Genomic DNA, 16091 nt, shown 5'->3' on the forward strand with positions numbered 1-16091 from the left:
AATTCCAATGCAATTCCTTGAATACACAATTTGCCAAATAAAGACTGTGTTTATATTTTCTCCTCAAGAGGTATAGGTCATTAATATTCCAGATAATGAAAGTTACAAGTTCCACTGGCAAAACTTTCTTCTTAAATTATTATTTTTAACACATGTATAAAAGCAAAGCAAAAACTTCTTTGCCAAAACTAGTGTTCAGAAATCAATGCAGAGTGGTTTGAAAGCTCATCCGTAACACGGCCCGATGTGCTTATGACGTTAAATATTATCTCTTTGTGTCATTAGACTTGTATTTAATCAATGCAAGTAGTGAAACTTGTCTTAAGTAATCGCACAAGGGACTGACAAAAATTGTTTGGTTTATAAAGATATTCTCCCAATATTGTACTCTTCATTTTGGGATATTTTGAAGCAGACTCGAGATAGCAGGTTGCTTAATAGAAATTTAGTAAATCACAGTACGTTTTAACAGCCTTCAGACTTGACTTGATTTTTACTCTAAACCAGATCTGAAGAAAGCAGTTTACAAAACGGACATCATATTCCCATTTTACAGAGGGGGAAACTGATCTGCAGGGAGATTGAGTGTCTTGCCCAAGGTCACACAAGTTAGATTGGTAGAAACGAGGCAGAGGGCAGACTTAGACTTTCACTCAAGTTTAGCATAGAGTAAAATTGCCAACAGTTTGATCCAATAAGTTGTATTTTCAGAGCGATATAGGTGGATAACTGGCCCAATTGCTTTCATTAGCAATTTTTCATTAGCTTTCATTCCTTGTGAAGTATGCCAAGTACTCATGTGCGTGTTTCCCCACAGAGAACCAAACAAGAGTGTGAAATTACTGAGACAGTTTATGCACACGATAGACTATTTAAAGGGTGGTTCTCACCCCCAATTCACTTTTCATCTTTGGGTAGAGTTTTTAGAGTATTAGCCCAATCTGGGTTGGTTTGTCTTTCATTTTTTAAAAATCTTGAATCTGATATTTCACTTAGGCTATGTCTACGCTATAGCTTAAACCACTCCCCTGAGCGACGTAAATTATGCCGGCATAAGCGCCCGGGTGCACTGCAGTCTCCTGCTGACATGACTTCTGCCGTTCATGGAGGTGGTTTTATTATAACGCATAGAGTGTCTTCACCAGCTGTGCTGCTGCAGCACTATACACATAGGCATGGCCTTAGAAATCTCCACTTCTCTGTTAGAAATAGGGGTGACCTCTCTCGGCTGCTGCTGAACAGAAAGCAGAACAGAAAGCAGACACTGTCTTAGCAACAGTCATTCTGGAAACACGCAGCTAACAGAAAATTCCCCCTTCCCTCCCTTTTAAGGATCCAGTTTGTAAGGGAGATGGAGAAACAAATTCCCAACAAATAATGTGTGTTTGTGGGGCGCACAGTAGCTAATGGGGGAGGACATGCTAGTGGGAACTCAGATATTTATATTTATCTCTGCATACAAAGAGGGATGATTATTTTATGGGGCAGTATTCTGTAAAAATGGATCTCTATAAGCAGGATGATCTTTTAGGTTCAGTCATGGCAAGGCTAAGTCTTCCCTTACGAGCAATATGCATTTCCAGATGAGATCCCATAATTTGTTTTATTGATGTTCTTTATGATCCACTTTTAATGTTTCTTTAGTCAGACTAGGAGCTAGATTTGGATGCACAGAGAATAAGTCAGGAGGTTAATGAAAGACAAACATGCACGGTGCTCCTTGTGGTAGGCAATGAACTGTAAATACATGTTTTTGGTTGCGTGCATCTGTGTCTGTAGTTTTATGAGGATGTGCCAGGCAATAAAATTTTCCTTGTCCCCTTCCCTCACCCAGCTTGCTAAAAGAGCAAATTGAACGCTTTCTGTCGTGTTGCATGTGGCTCATTGTAGCTTATTTAGTCATTCATCCTCCTCTCCCTCTGAGGAGTTCATGTGGGAGTGACATTATGAAGTCAAGGTAATTTTCTACGGTGATTGCAGAAGGTTTATAAAATGTCCTTGCAGAAACAATATGTACGTTTTTCAAAACAATAAATCACGAACATGGTTGGTTTAATAAAGAAGGCAATAGTGAAGTTGCTTGAGTTGCTTGTTTATAATTCTGTGGTGCACTCCCTCCTCCCTGTAAAGTTCTGTGGTGTGGGAATTATTCCATCTCTAGCCGTCTGTACTGAAGTTTATTCTAAACTCTTTCTACTAAAATACAAAACACCTTACACCAAAATAATGGTGTAACAAACTAATTTTTCGAGGGAGCAGGGACTGAATTTCAGTATTTTTCTCCTATGAGCAAGTGGCAAGTAGCAGCATTTCTTCTGAATTATCCCTCCCCCTTGCCCCTCTTTTTACACTCAAGGATGGAAGAAAGGATGCGGAGATGTAAAGAATGAAACACAATGTGAACAGAAAATACAGCTGAAAGAGAGTGAACAGCTTCGTTTGAGGGTCTCTGGTTCTTTTCTGTGGTGATTTTGCTACTTAATTAACCAGTCATGCTCTACTCTGCCATTTAGATCTGCAGCCTTAAAGACGTTGCTACTCACCCACACCCTTCATTCTTCCCACTGCAGGCACTGCGTGAAGCATGAAAAGCAGGGAAATTCACATTTTAATCACTCTGCTATGTCATTAAGAGGGTTTTGGTCCTGTGTGATCAAACATACTCTTTGTGCTGGTACGTAGCAACTACAGGGAAGTCTATGGCAGAAGGCTTAGCCTTACTTCTATTTCTCCATTTTTGCCACTTCGGTTTTTTAATATACTATTGTTGCCCCTTTTCAACCCAAGTGGCTAGTCAGAGTTTGGGGCTCTGGCGATGTTGCAGTAGGAAGTAGAAATTGATGGGAGTCTGGTATTTTCTTTGATGCAATCTTGTTTATTTACAAGGAATGTATAAAGTTCAGAAGGAACCAAGAATAAAAGGGGCAATTTCTTAGCTTACAGCTCCCAAATCTCTTGGCTTTCTTGCCTCTCCTCCTCTTTGTTCTTGTCTGTCTAGCGTTTCAGTGTAATCTCTCTTCACAGACACCCCAACTCCCAAAAGAACCCCAACCCCATCCAAAAACCCCAGAGTGGGTTCACACACACTTTTTTGTCCTTGATTGGAGTTTATGGTTACAGTTCTGTTAATTCAAGGGGGAGCTCACACCCAGCAATCTGAGGTTTTAACTCAACCCATAACAACATTTCCCCCAGCTCATAACACTATGTTGCATGCAATGGGCTCGATTTTCAAAGAAACTGTTGCATGTACATAGTAGCAACAATAGATAGGCATTTTTCTGCACTCAGCGATTGGTGCCAGTTTTCAGAAGCACTGTGCATACAGTGCATGCATACAGGTTGAAAATTAGGCCTTCAAAGAAAGCTTCTCAAGTCCGTTTACAGCAAAGGGATTTTGCAGAGTGGCTTTGGAATGCCAGGCTGGCCACAGTGTCAGATTTTTAAAGCCAGGGTTAAATAGCTTGAAGGGAACTATCTATTCGGTCTAGGCAAGATGGTAAAAAATGTTTAGCACTGGCCCTGCAGGATCTCCCTCTTCCTCAGATTTGCCTGAGAATAGGAAGAGCTGGTGTTGGATCTGCCCAGTTCTCCTTCCCCCAGCAGACCTAAGAGCAGCAGGAATGTGATCCAGCTGGATGTTGGCTCTGCCAGAGATAGTACATTGTAACGCAATAGAACCTTAATAAAATTTTACACTAGAAACATTAAAAGTCAACAAGTTTGGAAAGAGCCTAGCACATAGTTGTAAACGTGCAGGCAGTCTCTGAGCACCCCCTTGTGGCCCAGTGTGGCACTGCAAGTCCACTCCACCTTAATTTCTCCAAGTGGAGCAGCAGTAGATTCCATTTTAACAGCCCAAAGCAAGGAGAAGACAACACAGAATAACCAGATGCCATGTCCTCTTTTAATAAGGTTTCAGGCCAAGAATCCTTACAATAGACAGTTCATCACGCCCAGGGTTCAAGCCTCCCAAACTTACAGTCCACACCCAAGTCTCTGAGTCAATTTAGGCTGGTCTCCTGGGGTCTGAGAGGAGCTGCAGCCAGCCTGACTTCTGCTCTTCTCTTTCCCTTGCTCTGTTTTCTGTTCCTGTTTATATAACTCCATCCCCAGGGCAGGACAGGGCCTCCTGGATCATTCCCCAGGTGGCAGGCAGTACATTCACGGTAACCAAATAATAATTGCTTCAACATAGAAAACCAGGCTGGTCTTCTCCAACGCCTGCCAAAGGAACAAATAAGAAAGGGGGAGGTTATTACATATGTTTAAACTGTTAGCATTTTTACAGTTCTCAAATAATACGAAATATTCTTCTTAGGATTGATCTTCACTACAGGGAGATCAATGCTGCTGCAATCGATGCAGCAGGGGTCGATTTAGCGGGTCTAGTGAAGACCCACTAAATCAATGGCAGAGGTCGGCTCCGGTACTCCACCTCTCCGAGAAGAGTAAAGGAAGTCAAATGGAGAGCATCTTCCGTCGACACAGTGCAGTGAAGACACCGCAGTAAGTCGACCTAAGCTACGTCGACTCCAGCTACGTTATTCACGTAGCTGGAGTAGCGTAACTTAGGTTGACTTACCCCAGTAGGTGAAGACAGGCCTTTACTCTTCATGGCCCTGTGGGGATATCAGCCTCCGCTAGCTGTGAGAGCATCATTTCCCAAAGGCTGAGACTCTGCAAGAGGAAAAAAAAATCCAAACCTTTAGCAGCATTTAAAATCACCCTGGCAATACCACTACATAAATACGTATAATAGGCTATATGACCCCAGAACAAATAAAACAATCCAACTTATCCTTTTAGGACTCTCAGATGTCATTCATCATGTCTGACTCCCTTCCACTCTTCTGCAGATGTCTGCTGCCATATCAATCTTGGGAGGCCATAAGGCATCGATTCGGTTGGTGAGATTCATCAGCCACTCACTCCATGCTTCCTGAGGTCCCTAGCCCTCACCACATCAGCCGCTGGTTATTAGAGGGAAACCCAAGAGGGAAGGAAAACTATGTATGTTGATTTTTTTTAATTTAGCCTGCAGCTGCAGTCCTCTACAGCTCAGACCAAAGTTACAGTGCATCCCACAGGCTAGGCGGGGCCTACAACAGCAACCAATAATAAGAATCTTAACACATCTTCGAAAGTTAAGCCATGAGCTAACTTGCCTCGTTGAAGCGCTACATCACAAATTTTTCCTCCTTTCCCTGACAGCTCCTCCTGTCTGACACTTGCATCTAAAGCCACCCCTCAGAAAAGCCCTTCTTGTCTCTTTCTCCCACAGCTATTTACTGCCAGTTCCCCCACCAGCTGCTGCCTCTTCTGAGGTGGGATACCTTGCCCAGCAGACAAGTAAGAGCTGATTGGAGACCTTCTCCATTGGCACCTCCGTCTCCTGTCTGCCAGAACCATGTTGTAACTTACACGTGGCTTAATCCTTCTTTCTGAGGAACAAAAGGAATAGTAAAGCCTGGAGTAGGAGTACTGGAAATAAGCAGGCATTTTCAGGGTTATAAATAAACCACCTTTTTACGTGAGGTCAGACAATTTCCCATAGTATTTCAAAGCCCTACCAAAAGTTGTTGTTCTTTTAACAGCTGAAGTATCTTTCCAATTCCAAATGTTTTAAGAAAGCAATTTAATTTTAAAAATTAGTCCCATGCTGCAGTCCATTGATATTTTCCCTTAAATGTTTATATTAGAATGTGAATCTGATGAACTCTAAATCTCTGAAAAACTGAGCTTATTATGAAGGTGTAAAAAGGACTCTTTACTCTCGAGATATGTGCGTGATGTGATATGCATTTGACCTACCATTTGGGGATTCCTTATACAGAGGGTGCACAATAAACACGTCTGCCATTTTTCTAGATCAATATGTTTTCTGCTTAAAGTTCACTGTCCCAATACAGTGGACTCTACTCGTCTTCAGATGAGTTGATATACTCTGTACAACGGGCTAAATTATGGGGAGGACTGAGGGTGGGGTCTGCTGAGAGCTGCAGTGGATGCGTGGAGATGCTCTGTGCTTTCTATACGCACAGTGCAGCTGCAGGCCAAGTGCCACAGGGAGTGCTGTAAGTCGTGTGTGTTATATAGCTTTCCTTCCGCTCGGTGATGAAAGTAGAGCATGCATTTCCCACAGCGCTTGGTGGCAGGTACTAGCAAAGTGGGGGTGGATTGGTAGGCATGGCCATGCCGCCTGGTAGCTTGGAAGTGCTGCTGGGCATGATAACTAGCCTCTACTGTTGCCTTTGTGCTTGAGAAATTGTAGTGTCAGTACTCTACCTGGGTCATGGGAGCTAGTGCATGTGGGGATGAAGGCATTTTGTTTGGTGTTTTTTGTTTTTGAAAGGGAGAGGAGATGCAGTGGTGGCTTCAATAACGCTCCATAGCAAGAGAAGGACTAAGGTGCTATTTCTGTTTGCATTCTCTGCAGCTGATATTCAGATTTCCAGCAGAAGTCTAGTAAGCTGAGGAGTGTATTTTTATTGGTACTCACTTGCTTATCTCAATCAAATAAATCAGAGCGTATTTGCTGCATACAACTTGCCTGAAGCACCATTTAATTTTATTTCCCCACTTCTTGCAGGTCACAGGACATATTTTATTCTATGTATGTAATTTATACATTGCACAGTAATGAGTCCTTCAAACGGAAGGCCATAAAAATAAGACTGGATACTGTATATCTCAGCAATGTGTCAGGTGAAACCACATTAATGCCTCCTGCCTACTAATTGTGGCTCACATTGTACGGATCAGTAGAACTCCACATTTCCAGATATGTTTTACTGTACTTTAGCAGCTGAAATCAAAGGGGTCTGTTATCCTGTGCATACAAATGAAACTACTATCTGGAACTCTTTTCATCATTGACGTGCATTGTGTGTGTAAATCGTCTCTTTCATCCATGCATCCATTCAAGAACTTACCTGCAAAATGTGTGCAGAATTGGCCTATTTGTAACATCTTCCAAATGGATCATTAATTTTCTTGTGATGACATAAGGTTCCACATATCTGAAAACTCGCAACTAATGTGTAAACTTGTAAATAGATGAATAATAATAATTAGCACTTATGTTATGTGTTGCTGTTGAAAGTGCTGTATAAATATTAGTTAATTAATCCCTGTTCAGTAGTAATCAGATGTTATCACCATTTTAAAGATGAGAAGTCACTCTTTGGACACCAGGTGGGTCAAGGAACTATCAACCCCCTACAGGCCAAAACGAATGCTATCCAGCCCTGGAGCACCCATGGAAAAAAAATGAGTGGGTGCTTAGCACCCTCCCGCAGCCAGGCTCGCCCCAGTGCCTGCCTCCCACTGGCTTCCCCGCCAATCAACTCCTCCCCGCGCCTCCCACCCCCTACAGATCAGCTGTTTTGCAGTGTGCAGAAGGCACTTGGGGGGGAGGAGGAGGAGTGGGGATGGAGCATGCTCGGGGGAGGGGTGGAACTGGATGGGAAGAGGCGGGGCGGAGGTGGGGGCTTGGAGGAAGGGGTGGAGTAGGGGCAGGGCCTGGGGCTGAGCAGGGGTTGAGCACCCCTGTGGGAAAGTTGGAAGCTGGCACCTGTGGTTGCATATCTTGTAGTATTTGCAAGACACCCATGAGAGAGGGAGAGATTTAAAACAGCAGATTGAGTTCAGATGGATTTGTTCTGCTTTGCACAAGAACATCAATTACTGCATCTCATCTGATATTCTTAAAGAATGCAGTAACTTTTAGCATGAATGATAAAATACAACAGAAGTCCCATTGCATTTATAAAATGACAAAATAACAATTGCCATCTAATCATGTGTGTGTGGCACTCATGTTAATCTGAAATGTAAAAACATTTGACAGTAGGAAATAAACTCACATACTTAGTATGTAGTACCTCTTGCTTTAATCCCTGTGAGAATTACCACTGTTTTTCAATAGGTTATTATCCAAGGATGGAAGGTGGTCCTTGTCAGTATACAGATGTCCCTCGACAACTGGAAGGAAGGGGAAGAGAGTCCTCCTTGAAACACTTGATCCCCAACTAGGCTGACCAGACAGCAAGTGTGAAAAATTGGGATGAGGGTAGGGGGTAATATGAGCCTATATAAGAAAAAGCCCCAAATATCAGGACTGTCCCTATGAAATGGGAACATCTGGTCACCCTATCCCCAACTCAGCACAGAGAACCCAATTTCATTTCTTCTGTCCCTGCCACTGGGGCTGAAGAGGAGTTACTGCTGCCTTAGCACAGTAATTCTCAGCACACCAATGTGTATGGAGAGTGGGAGAGAAGACCAACGTCTGCATAATTCTCTCTCTCCTTACCCCACACTTTCAGATGTGTGCACTGACTACATAGCTTTCTGCTGCCCCAAGAGGAATGTATCTCCTCCACCTGTATTTCTGTACTAAGTGGACCTGCCCCATGATTGGTCAGCTCAGTGTACCACCTGTTTGTTGTTACATAGAGCAGTCTACACTAGAAGTGCTACATCAGTGTGAAAATGAGAGAGAGCTCTCCCGTCAGCATAATTACTCCACCTCTGCGGGAGGCAGAAGCTATGTCAGCGGGAGAGCATCTGCTGTCAACATAGTGCTGGTGTGGACAGTGCTTGGGTCGCTGTAACTTGTGTTGCTCCAGGGAGTGTCTTTTTCACACTCTATAGCGATGTAAACTAGATCGACTTAACCAGTAGTCTAGACTTGCCTGTTGATATTGGACTTCCACAGACCTTTTTGTCCCCTAAACTTTCATCAGGATTTTCTTATCGCTCTCTGCGTTAGTTTCCCTATCTGTTTGTAAAATGAGGATAATCCTACATTTTTAGTTACCACATAGTTGCTTTGTAAGGATTAACTGATATTAAGTGATTTGAAACATTTTGTTAGATAAACACTGTTAGATGAACACTAAAACATCAAGCTCTGCCTTGTATATAGCACGGTAGTTGCCATGAGACTTACCTTTAAGCAAGGTCTAGATTTAAGTTAAATTTTTATGTGTGCACATTTTCAAAATTTACTCTCCCCTCTTTTTTAAAAAAGAGGCTGTAATTTATTATGCAAGTGATTTTTTTGTTTTGATGTGTTTTTCAGATACCGAGACAAGTGAAAAAATCCAAAAAAGTGGGATTCTTCAGGTGTTTGCAAGTCTGTTGACTCCACAGTCTTCCTGCACGGCAAAAGTAGCTAACATCATAGCAGAAGTAGCCAAAAATGGTGAGGTTTTCCACAAGAACTTTTCTGCTGGAACATCTTCAGTTTTGCACCTCACTTGTCAGTATGTTTTATTTCATTTATGTTTTCATTTTGTAGATTAGAGATTTTTCATCTGTCTCTCTTTCACCCTTTCTGTTTTTGTCTTGTCAATATTTTGTTGCCACTAGATTTGTTTAGAGTGCATTTATCCCCTTTCTAATCCATCAGAACAGCATTTGTTTTCAGGAGTTTTCAGTCTTTACTTTTGTGTTATATGTAATTTTTAAAAATCTATTGTGTATTTTTAATAGGCAAAAAAATATTAAGGCTTTAAGATTTTCAGAAATGCATGTACAGAAATGTTTGTGTACACAATTACCGCAATAGATTGTACAAGTGTGGTAAATGAACATACGAATGACCTCTTAGGACTGGGACCAGTGACAACATTATTACCCCTTTCAAGTCCTGTGACAAAATAGTAGGATCAGTCACTCTGAAAATAGAGATAATTATTTCTGTTACAGTAGCAGCCAAAGGCCCTCACTCAGGATCAGGGATCTTTGTGGTAGGTGCCATACAACATACATATATTTGAAAAATAATCTAGAAATTCTTCTAAAATTATATTTTCTTTATAAAGAATAGTTCTCTAACCATTCCAACATGGGTGAAATTGATCCGGAGCAGAGGGCCCCTGTAAGCCCCTCCACATTCTTTCAGCTCCACTTCAACTCAGTGCTGTTCGATTTGTACTGTAGGGATGGGAAACTTTTTATAATGATTTTTTGGATCCAAGGTGATGCAAGAAGTGACAGATCTACAAACAAGCACATTATTTAGCCAGGTCATTATAGAATTTTGTATTGTTATTTATTTAAATATATAAATATATACAAATATATGCATCTGGATGGACAAGGCACCTTGCTCTGTGTAACCCTGTGGACTCCCTCAGCTGGGGAGGAAGTGGAATGAGTGCTGGAGGTCTGCAGGCAGCAGCCACTGCCAAGACTCTCTAGAAGGAATAGTAAAGGAGACGCAATTGACCGCCCTCAACCCCTGAAAATTGCTCCACTCCCATCCAAGGAGGTTCACTGGTGAGACGCTATCGACTGCAAATCATCCCATCCTTTCTGCAGATCTCTCACGCAGATTCCTCTTTCGGAAGACACTGGATTGTGAGTCTATCTCCCTCTTCTATTTTTCCTTTGGAAGGGAAGTTGCTGAAGGGAGCTGACTCAACATAGTCCATCCTCTGCCCTCTTAGGTGGATCCTGGATGGCAGTGGGACCAGGGGAATAGGTAAAGATTGACAGTGGCCCTGTCTGGATACATTTAATCCAGGTACTGAAGGAGTCAGCAGTCCCAGTTCCTGCATAGCTCCCCCGTGACCGAATCTGATGTGTGAGGCTAGAAGAGGACTTCTAGTAGATAATAGGCTCTTTCAGATCCAGCTTTTTCTGGAGCTCAGGTGGGGAATTAACAATTTGATGAACTGGTTTCTTGTGTGGAGACAGGTTGTTGATTTGCTCGTTTTGCCCAATTTGAATTGTAACGGTTCGCATTCTGTTAATGTTCATACTTTGGAAGAGAAATAAATCTGGCTGTCTCCAAGTCACTCTTTACTGTATTTGTTTAACGTCAGGATCCATAGCAAGTTTGACCAAATTGTTGTATTTTCTGTGGTAATCCCAAACATTTAACTTCTTTTCCGCTCAGTTAAAATTCCATTTAGAAAAAATGTGCTCTATACAATCAAGTTGTGCCAATTTATTTTATTAAAGCTGTCAATTAGATCTAATATTCTAAGCATGCTGTTGTTATCTGGATATATACCAGAAATAATCTGTGTCACAGTTACTGCTGCCCCTTCTCAGGGTCTCACTGAATGCACTTCGACAGGTATCAGGCCTTGGGCCTTTATCTCTCCTGGGGTTGAATTCTGCAATTCACCCACTCTTAGACCGGGAAACCATGACTGTTTGCATTTAGAACCTGCAAGCCCTTTTTCTCTTAGAGTCTGTGACAGCTTGTGTTTGCAGTGATACAGCTTCTTCAAAACAAAGCATGATTTATTCATCACCCAAACCTGCCAAGCAGGTAGAGCAAAACAAACAAACCCCCCCAAACACAATGAAAGGCCTACTCACATGCGTACTACTTACATCTTGATAAGTTTCTCATCATCTTGGCGAACTTACCTCTCTGGCATGCAGAAACAACCTGTACTGAAGCATTGTCAGCCTTTTCACTGATGCATCCTGGTCAGTATATCTCAGCTCACACAAAAAAACCTCTCCCCTTTTCTAGGGTATTTGAGCTGTGTGGTACCCTGTGATCCTAGGCTTAGCCTTGGGAGTAGTGGAATATTCTAGCTTGGCTGGAGCCAGGTAAGTAACTTCTTTCCCCAACTGATGGCCCAGTCATTGTTATCTTAACTCCTTTGAAGCTGGGTACCTGAGAAGCTCTTTTATCTGTCACCGTTTTACCTTTTCTGGGTTCTCAAACAATCCCTTTACAGCCTCCTTTGAGTTAATGCTATGCATTCAGGTAGGCAGCAATACGAAATTGAACAAGGAAATTGAGTCATACATAATACTCATAAAAATAATACAAACATTTCCCCAGTTTGTCACAATCTGTATACACCATCCTTTTAAACTCCACAACAGTAATTCCTGTTATTTCTGCTGCTTTGAATTAATATGACATCTGAAGGTTCAGAGACAGCATTTAAAAAAAGGCAAACAGGTAAAGTATTTTGTACCTTGAGAGATTGAAAAATTATTTATATATTACCTAATCTGTAAATAGTTTAAGCCTCCAAAAATCTGCATATAGCAATCTAACTATATTGCAAAATTATTTCCCAAAATAAAAATGTTCCAAACCATATAGATAAATCCACCAAACCCTATTGCATACCTTTTCTGCCTTTAATATGTTAACTGAAAAATTTATAGTCAGTGAAATAATTGACAAAATACCGTATGAACTCCCCCCTCCCTCAATTTGCCTTCCTTTCCCCCTTCCCATCCTACAACTCTCTCCTCTTTCTTCTCTGTCACAGACACCCAAGTTTCTTATCTGCTTTTCTCCTCCAAACACTCCACTGAGCCCATGCCACTCACATCCAATTCCTTACTGTTCTCCTTACCTTCTTATTCTCCTCTGGCTCTTTTTCCTCAAAATGCGAGCATGGTTTAGTTCTCCCATCTTAAAAAAAAACTCTACCCTTGACCTCACTTGCCTCTACAATTACAATTCCATCTCCTTTCTCCCTTTCTTCTCTAAGCTCATTGAATGCACTGTTTACATTCACTGTCTGGAGTCCTCTCCTCCAGTCCTAGACCCTCTCCAGTTTGCTTGCATCCCATGCACTCAACTGAAACCGCTCTCGCCAAAGTCTCCAATGACCTCTATCTAGCCAACACCCAGAACTCAGTCTTCACCCTCCTTGACCTGTCAGCTGCCTTTGATGCCATCAGCCATGCTCTTCTTGAGATCTTGTCCCCGCTTAGCTTCCAGGACTCTGTTATGTTATCTCTCTAATTGCTCCTTCAGTGTGTCCTTTGGAGGATCCTCCTCAACGCCCCCTCCAGCTTTCTGTGAAGGTTCCACAAGACTCTACCCAGGACCCCTGTAGCAGGGTGGTCATCCAGCTCTGGCCCTGAATGGGTTAAAACAGCCCTGGGAGAGCCAATAGTAAAAGCAGCCCTGGAGAGAGCTGCAGCTGGGAAAAGGTGGGAAAAGGGATTAAGAACCTCTGGGGGAAGCTGACTATATAGCTGACCACAGGAGTGGCTTTCTTAATCAGGCCTGGCAGGCCCTGATAAGAGGGCTGTGGGCCAGAAGCTGGAGGAGTCTCACTCCTGCCCTCGGGGGAGAAGGCTGGCTGCCTGAGAGCGATGTACCTTAAGTGGAGCAGTGCTGGGGAAGGGCAAAGGGAGCTGGAAGCTCCAGCCTGGTAAACTCCTAGACTGCAGGCCTTGTTAAAGGCGCAGAAAGGTACTGGGGCTGCAGAGGGGCAGCCTGGGAATAGGCAGAGGCAGCTGGTGCTAACCCCTTGCCAACGATGAGTGGCCATTACACTGCAGTCTGCCCCAGTGAGTGGGGGTGAGCTGATGACTGACAGTAGCCACTGAGGCAAGGTGGGTTTAGTGGGTTGGGGGTTCCCCAGGAGGAGAGACCCAGAGTGAGGGGGTACTGCTGGGGCAGAACCCCGAGGTAAAGGACACCAGGGTCCAGGAGGGACACGGGACCAGCGGCAGGTGAGACACCAGCCTGCAGAGTGTGCTCCATATGCTGGAGAGCTAATTCCCTGGACGACCAGCAGGAGGCGCCGCACCAGTGAGTCCTTGTCTTGCTACAGCCCCCTACTCTTCTCCCTCTGCACCTTATCCCTGGGTAGTCTCATCTGCGAACACAAATTCAGCCTCCAACTCTATGCTGACGTCTCTCAGATCTGCCTCTCTCTGCCAGACCTGTTTTCTGCCCAAGCTAAAATCTCAGCCTGTCTGTCTGACATCTTGTTGTGGATGTCTTGCCATGAGCTCAAGCTCAGCTTGGATAAAATAGAGCTCTTAATCTTTCCCACCAAGCCCCGCCTACCACCTGCTTTCTCTATCACTATGGACAACACTGCCATCCTGCCTGAGATGCAGGCTCATAACCCAGGTGTCATCTCTGACTTGTACCTCTCTTTAGATCCTCGCATCCAGGCTGCGTCTAAGTCCTTGCCATTTCTTTCTGCATAATATCTTGAAAATATCGCCTCTCCTGTTCTTCCACGCAGCTAAAACTCTTATCCAGGCTGTCATCATCTCACAGTCTTTCCTCACTCATATCCAGTCAGAATGCTGCTTCAGAAACTGTTCTCTTAGACCATCACTTTGACCACATCACCCCTCTCCTATCAAACATAAGCTGCTTGTCTTCACTTTTAAGGACCTTCAGACTCCACCTCCATCCTACGTATCGTCTCTCATTTGCTATTGAATAGTCAAAGCTCACCTTTGATCAACCTATGTTGCCAGCCATTTGTTATATTTTCAATCAAGAACTTTCATACCCCTCTTACGTTACCCCACGCATTGGGGAGAAGTCCCTGTAAACATCCACAAAGCTACCTAGTTATCCTCCTTCAAATCCCTCCTTAAAACTCTCCTTTGCTTTGTTACCTAGAAAAAACTTGACAGCAGTTCAGATGCTGGTGTGCTGATACCACTGCATATCATGCTGACCAATATTATCTCATTGTTTCCTTGTACTTCTCCATCTACCTGTCTGTATCCATCTATGGTCTCTTGTCTTATATTAGATTCTAAGTTCTGTGGGGTAGGGACCATCTTTTTGTCTTGTGTTTGTGCAGCGCCTAGCACAGTGGAGTCCTGGTCAATGACTAGCGCTCCTAGAGGCTGTGGTAATACAAATAATAAATAACCACTAGCACTTTCTTCCTCTTCAACAGTCAAGTCACATTGTCAACTGTGGTATGAAAGCTCCAGAATGAGCTTTTGGTCTCCTCCTCTGCAATCGTAAAATCAGTGTTTCAAAGGGGCGCATGTGTGCGCTCTTCATGGATTTCACAACGGCTGTGCTTTACCTCAAGATGGAATTTACTGAAAATATTTTTTCAGAAAGGTTTGTAGAATTGGGGATTGCACAATAAGCTTACTCCGTTACCTCCCTAAAAGAAACAAACTATAAAGCCAACCTGTTTGGCTTCAACTGCTGGGATCTTCATAGTCAGGGCACGTCTACATTACAAACGTAAGTTGACCTATGTTAACCACTGTTGATGTCCACACTATCCTCCTTCTGTCAGCGATGTGTGTCCTCACCAGGAGCACTTCCACCACCTGAAGAGGGGCAGGGTGGGGGCTCGCAGTTCCCTGGCAGGAAGGGGTGGCTGGCTCCTGGGGCTTCTCGCCACCTGGGGCTTCTCGCTTCCTTGCGTAGGGAGCCTCTGGGCAGCAGCCTGGCTAGAAGCTGGGGCAGCTCACATGGAGCCCTGAAATAGACAAGACAGCCAATTTCAGGGGGACAAGACTGGAACGTGTATGCCGACATAATTAGGTCAATGAAAGAGGCCTCAGTCTCTGGTCAACTATGTAACATGGCAGCTATGTTCTGTTAGGTATTTTAATGTGATTCAAGGCCTCCAGGGGACCTGCTTCATCTTCTAGTGGGGTTGCACACCAGTAGTACTGCTGCCAGCAGCTCCTTCCACCCCACGCCTCACTACATTTGTTCAGTTGAAGTGAAGTCTATTCCTCACTACAACTGGGGGGCCATGAATTCTGTTTGTCTTCCCTTCTCACATGAGTGGGGAGTGACAGTGAAATCTACTCCTCTTCCGTAGGAAGGGGTGAAGAATGAAATACTATTCCTCCCACCCCCAAACACAATGTGTGAAGCTAAGAGAGAAAACCTTCCCTTCAGTGGAGAGGAGACAGCAATTGGTTTTGTGGAGGTAAAACAGATGGGGAGGGAGAAGTTGAGGAGGAGAGAGGATGGGGTATGCAATGGAAGGGAGAAGAAGAGAGAGGGAGGATCTACCAAAGGGCGAAGCAGAGGAAGGGGAAAGAAAACAATAGATCCAATAAAGAAAAACTGGGATGAAAACGAACATGGGAGACTGAAGGAGGAAAAGAGAGAAGTGAATTAAAATGGCATGAGAAATAGCAAAAGCAAGAAAAGATAGATAAATGTCAGGGACTGACGGATGTGATCTCGGATCTTGTACATGACAGTGCACTGTGCTGACATTAGACTCCTTAGCATAGCATTTATTTACAGCTTTGCCAGATTATGTTTTAGGGTTTTTTTGTGCTGGCCATTGGTCTTCCACCTGACCTATACAAGTCTGTTTTCATCTGTTTATCGACACATGACA

The 16091-nt window shown here is 43.5% G+C and overlaps 1 protein-coding gene across 8 annotated transcripts in view; it reads left to right on the forward strand.

The window, feature by feature from the left end:
* The window catches only part of RAP1GDS1 (Rap1 GTPase-GDP dissociation stimulator 1), a 159924-nt gene that overhangs the window by 82624 nt on the left and 61209 nt on the right, over positions 1-16091 (forward strand). For 6 of the 8 annotated variants that reach the window (XM_077815042.1, XM_077815043.1, XM_077815044.1 and 3 more), the window contains exon 3: positions 9089-9211. In XM_077815042.1, coding sequence (XP_077671168.1) covers positions 9089-9211 — 123 coding nt within the window. Of the gene's footprint in view, positions 1-9088; positions 9273-16091 lie in introns of those variants that run through there. The other 2 variants (XM_077815046.1, XM_077815047.1) reach the window with 2 other exon arrangements.

This window comes from Eretmochelys imbricata, chromosome 4 (assembly GCF_965152235.1).
Source record: "Eretmochelys imbricata isolate rEreImb1 chromosome 4, rEreImb1.hap1, whole genome shotgun sequence".
Classification (NCBI taxonomy): Eukaryota; Metazoa; Chordata; order Testudines; family Cheloniidae; genus Eretmochelys; species Eretmochelys imbricata.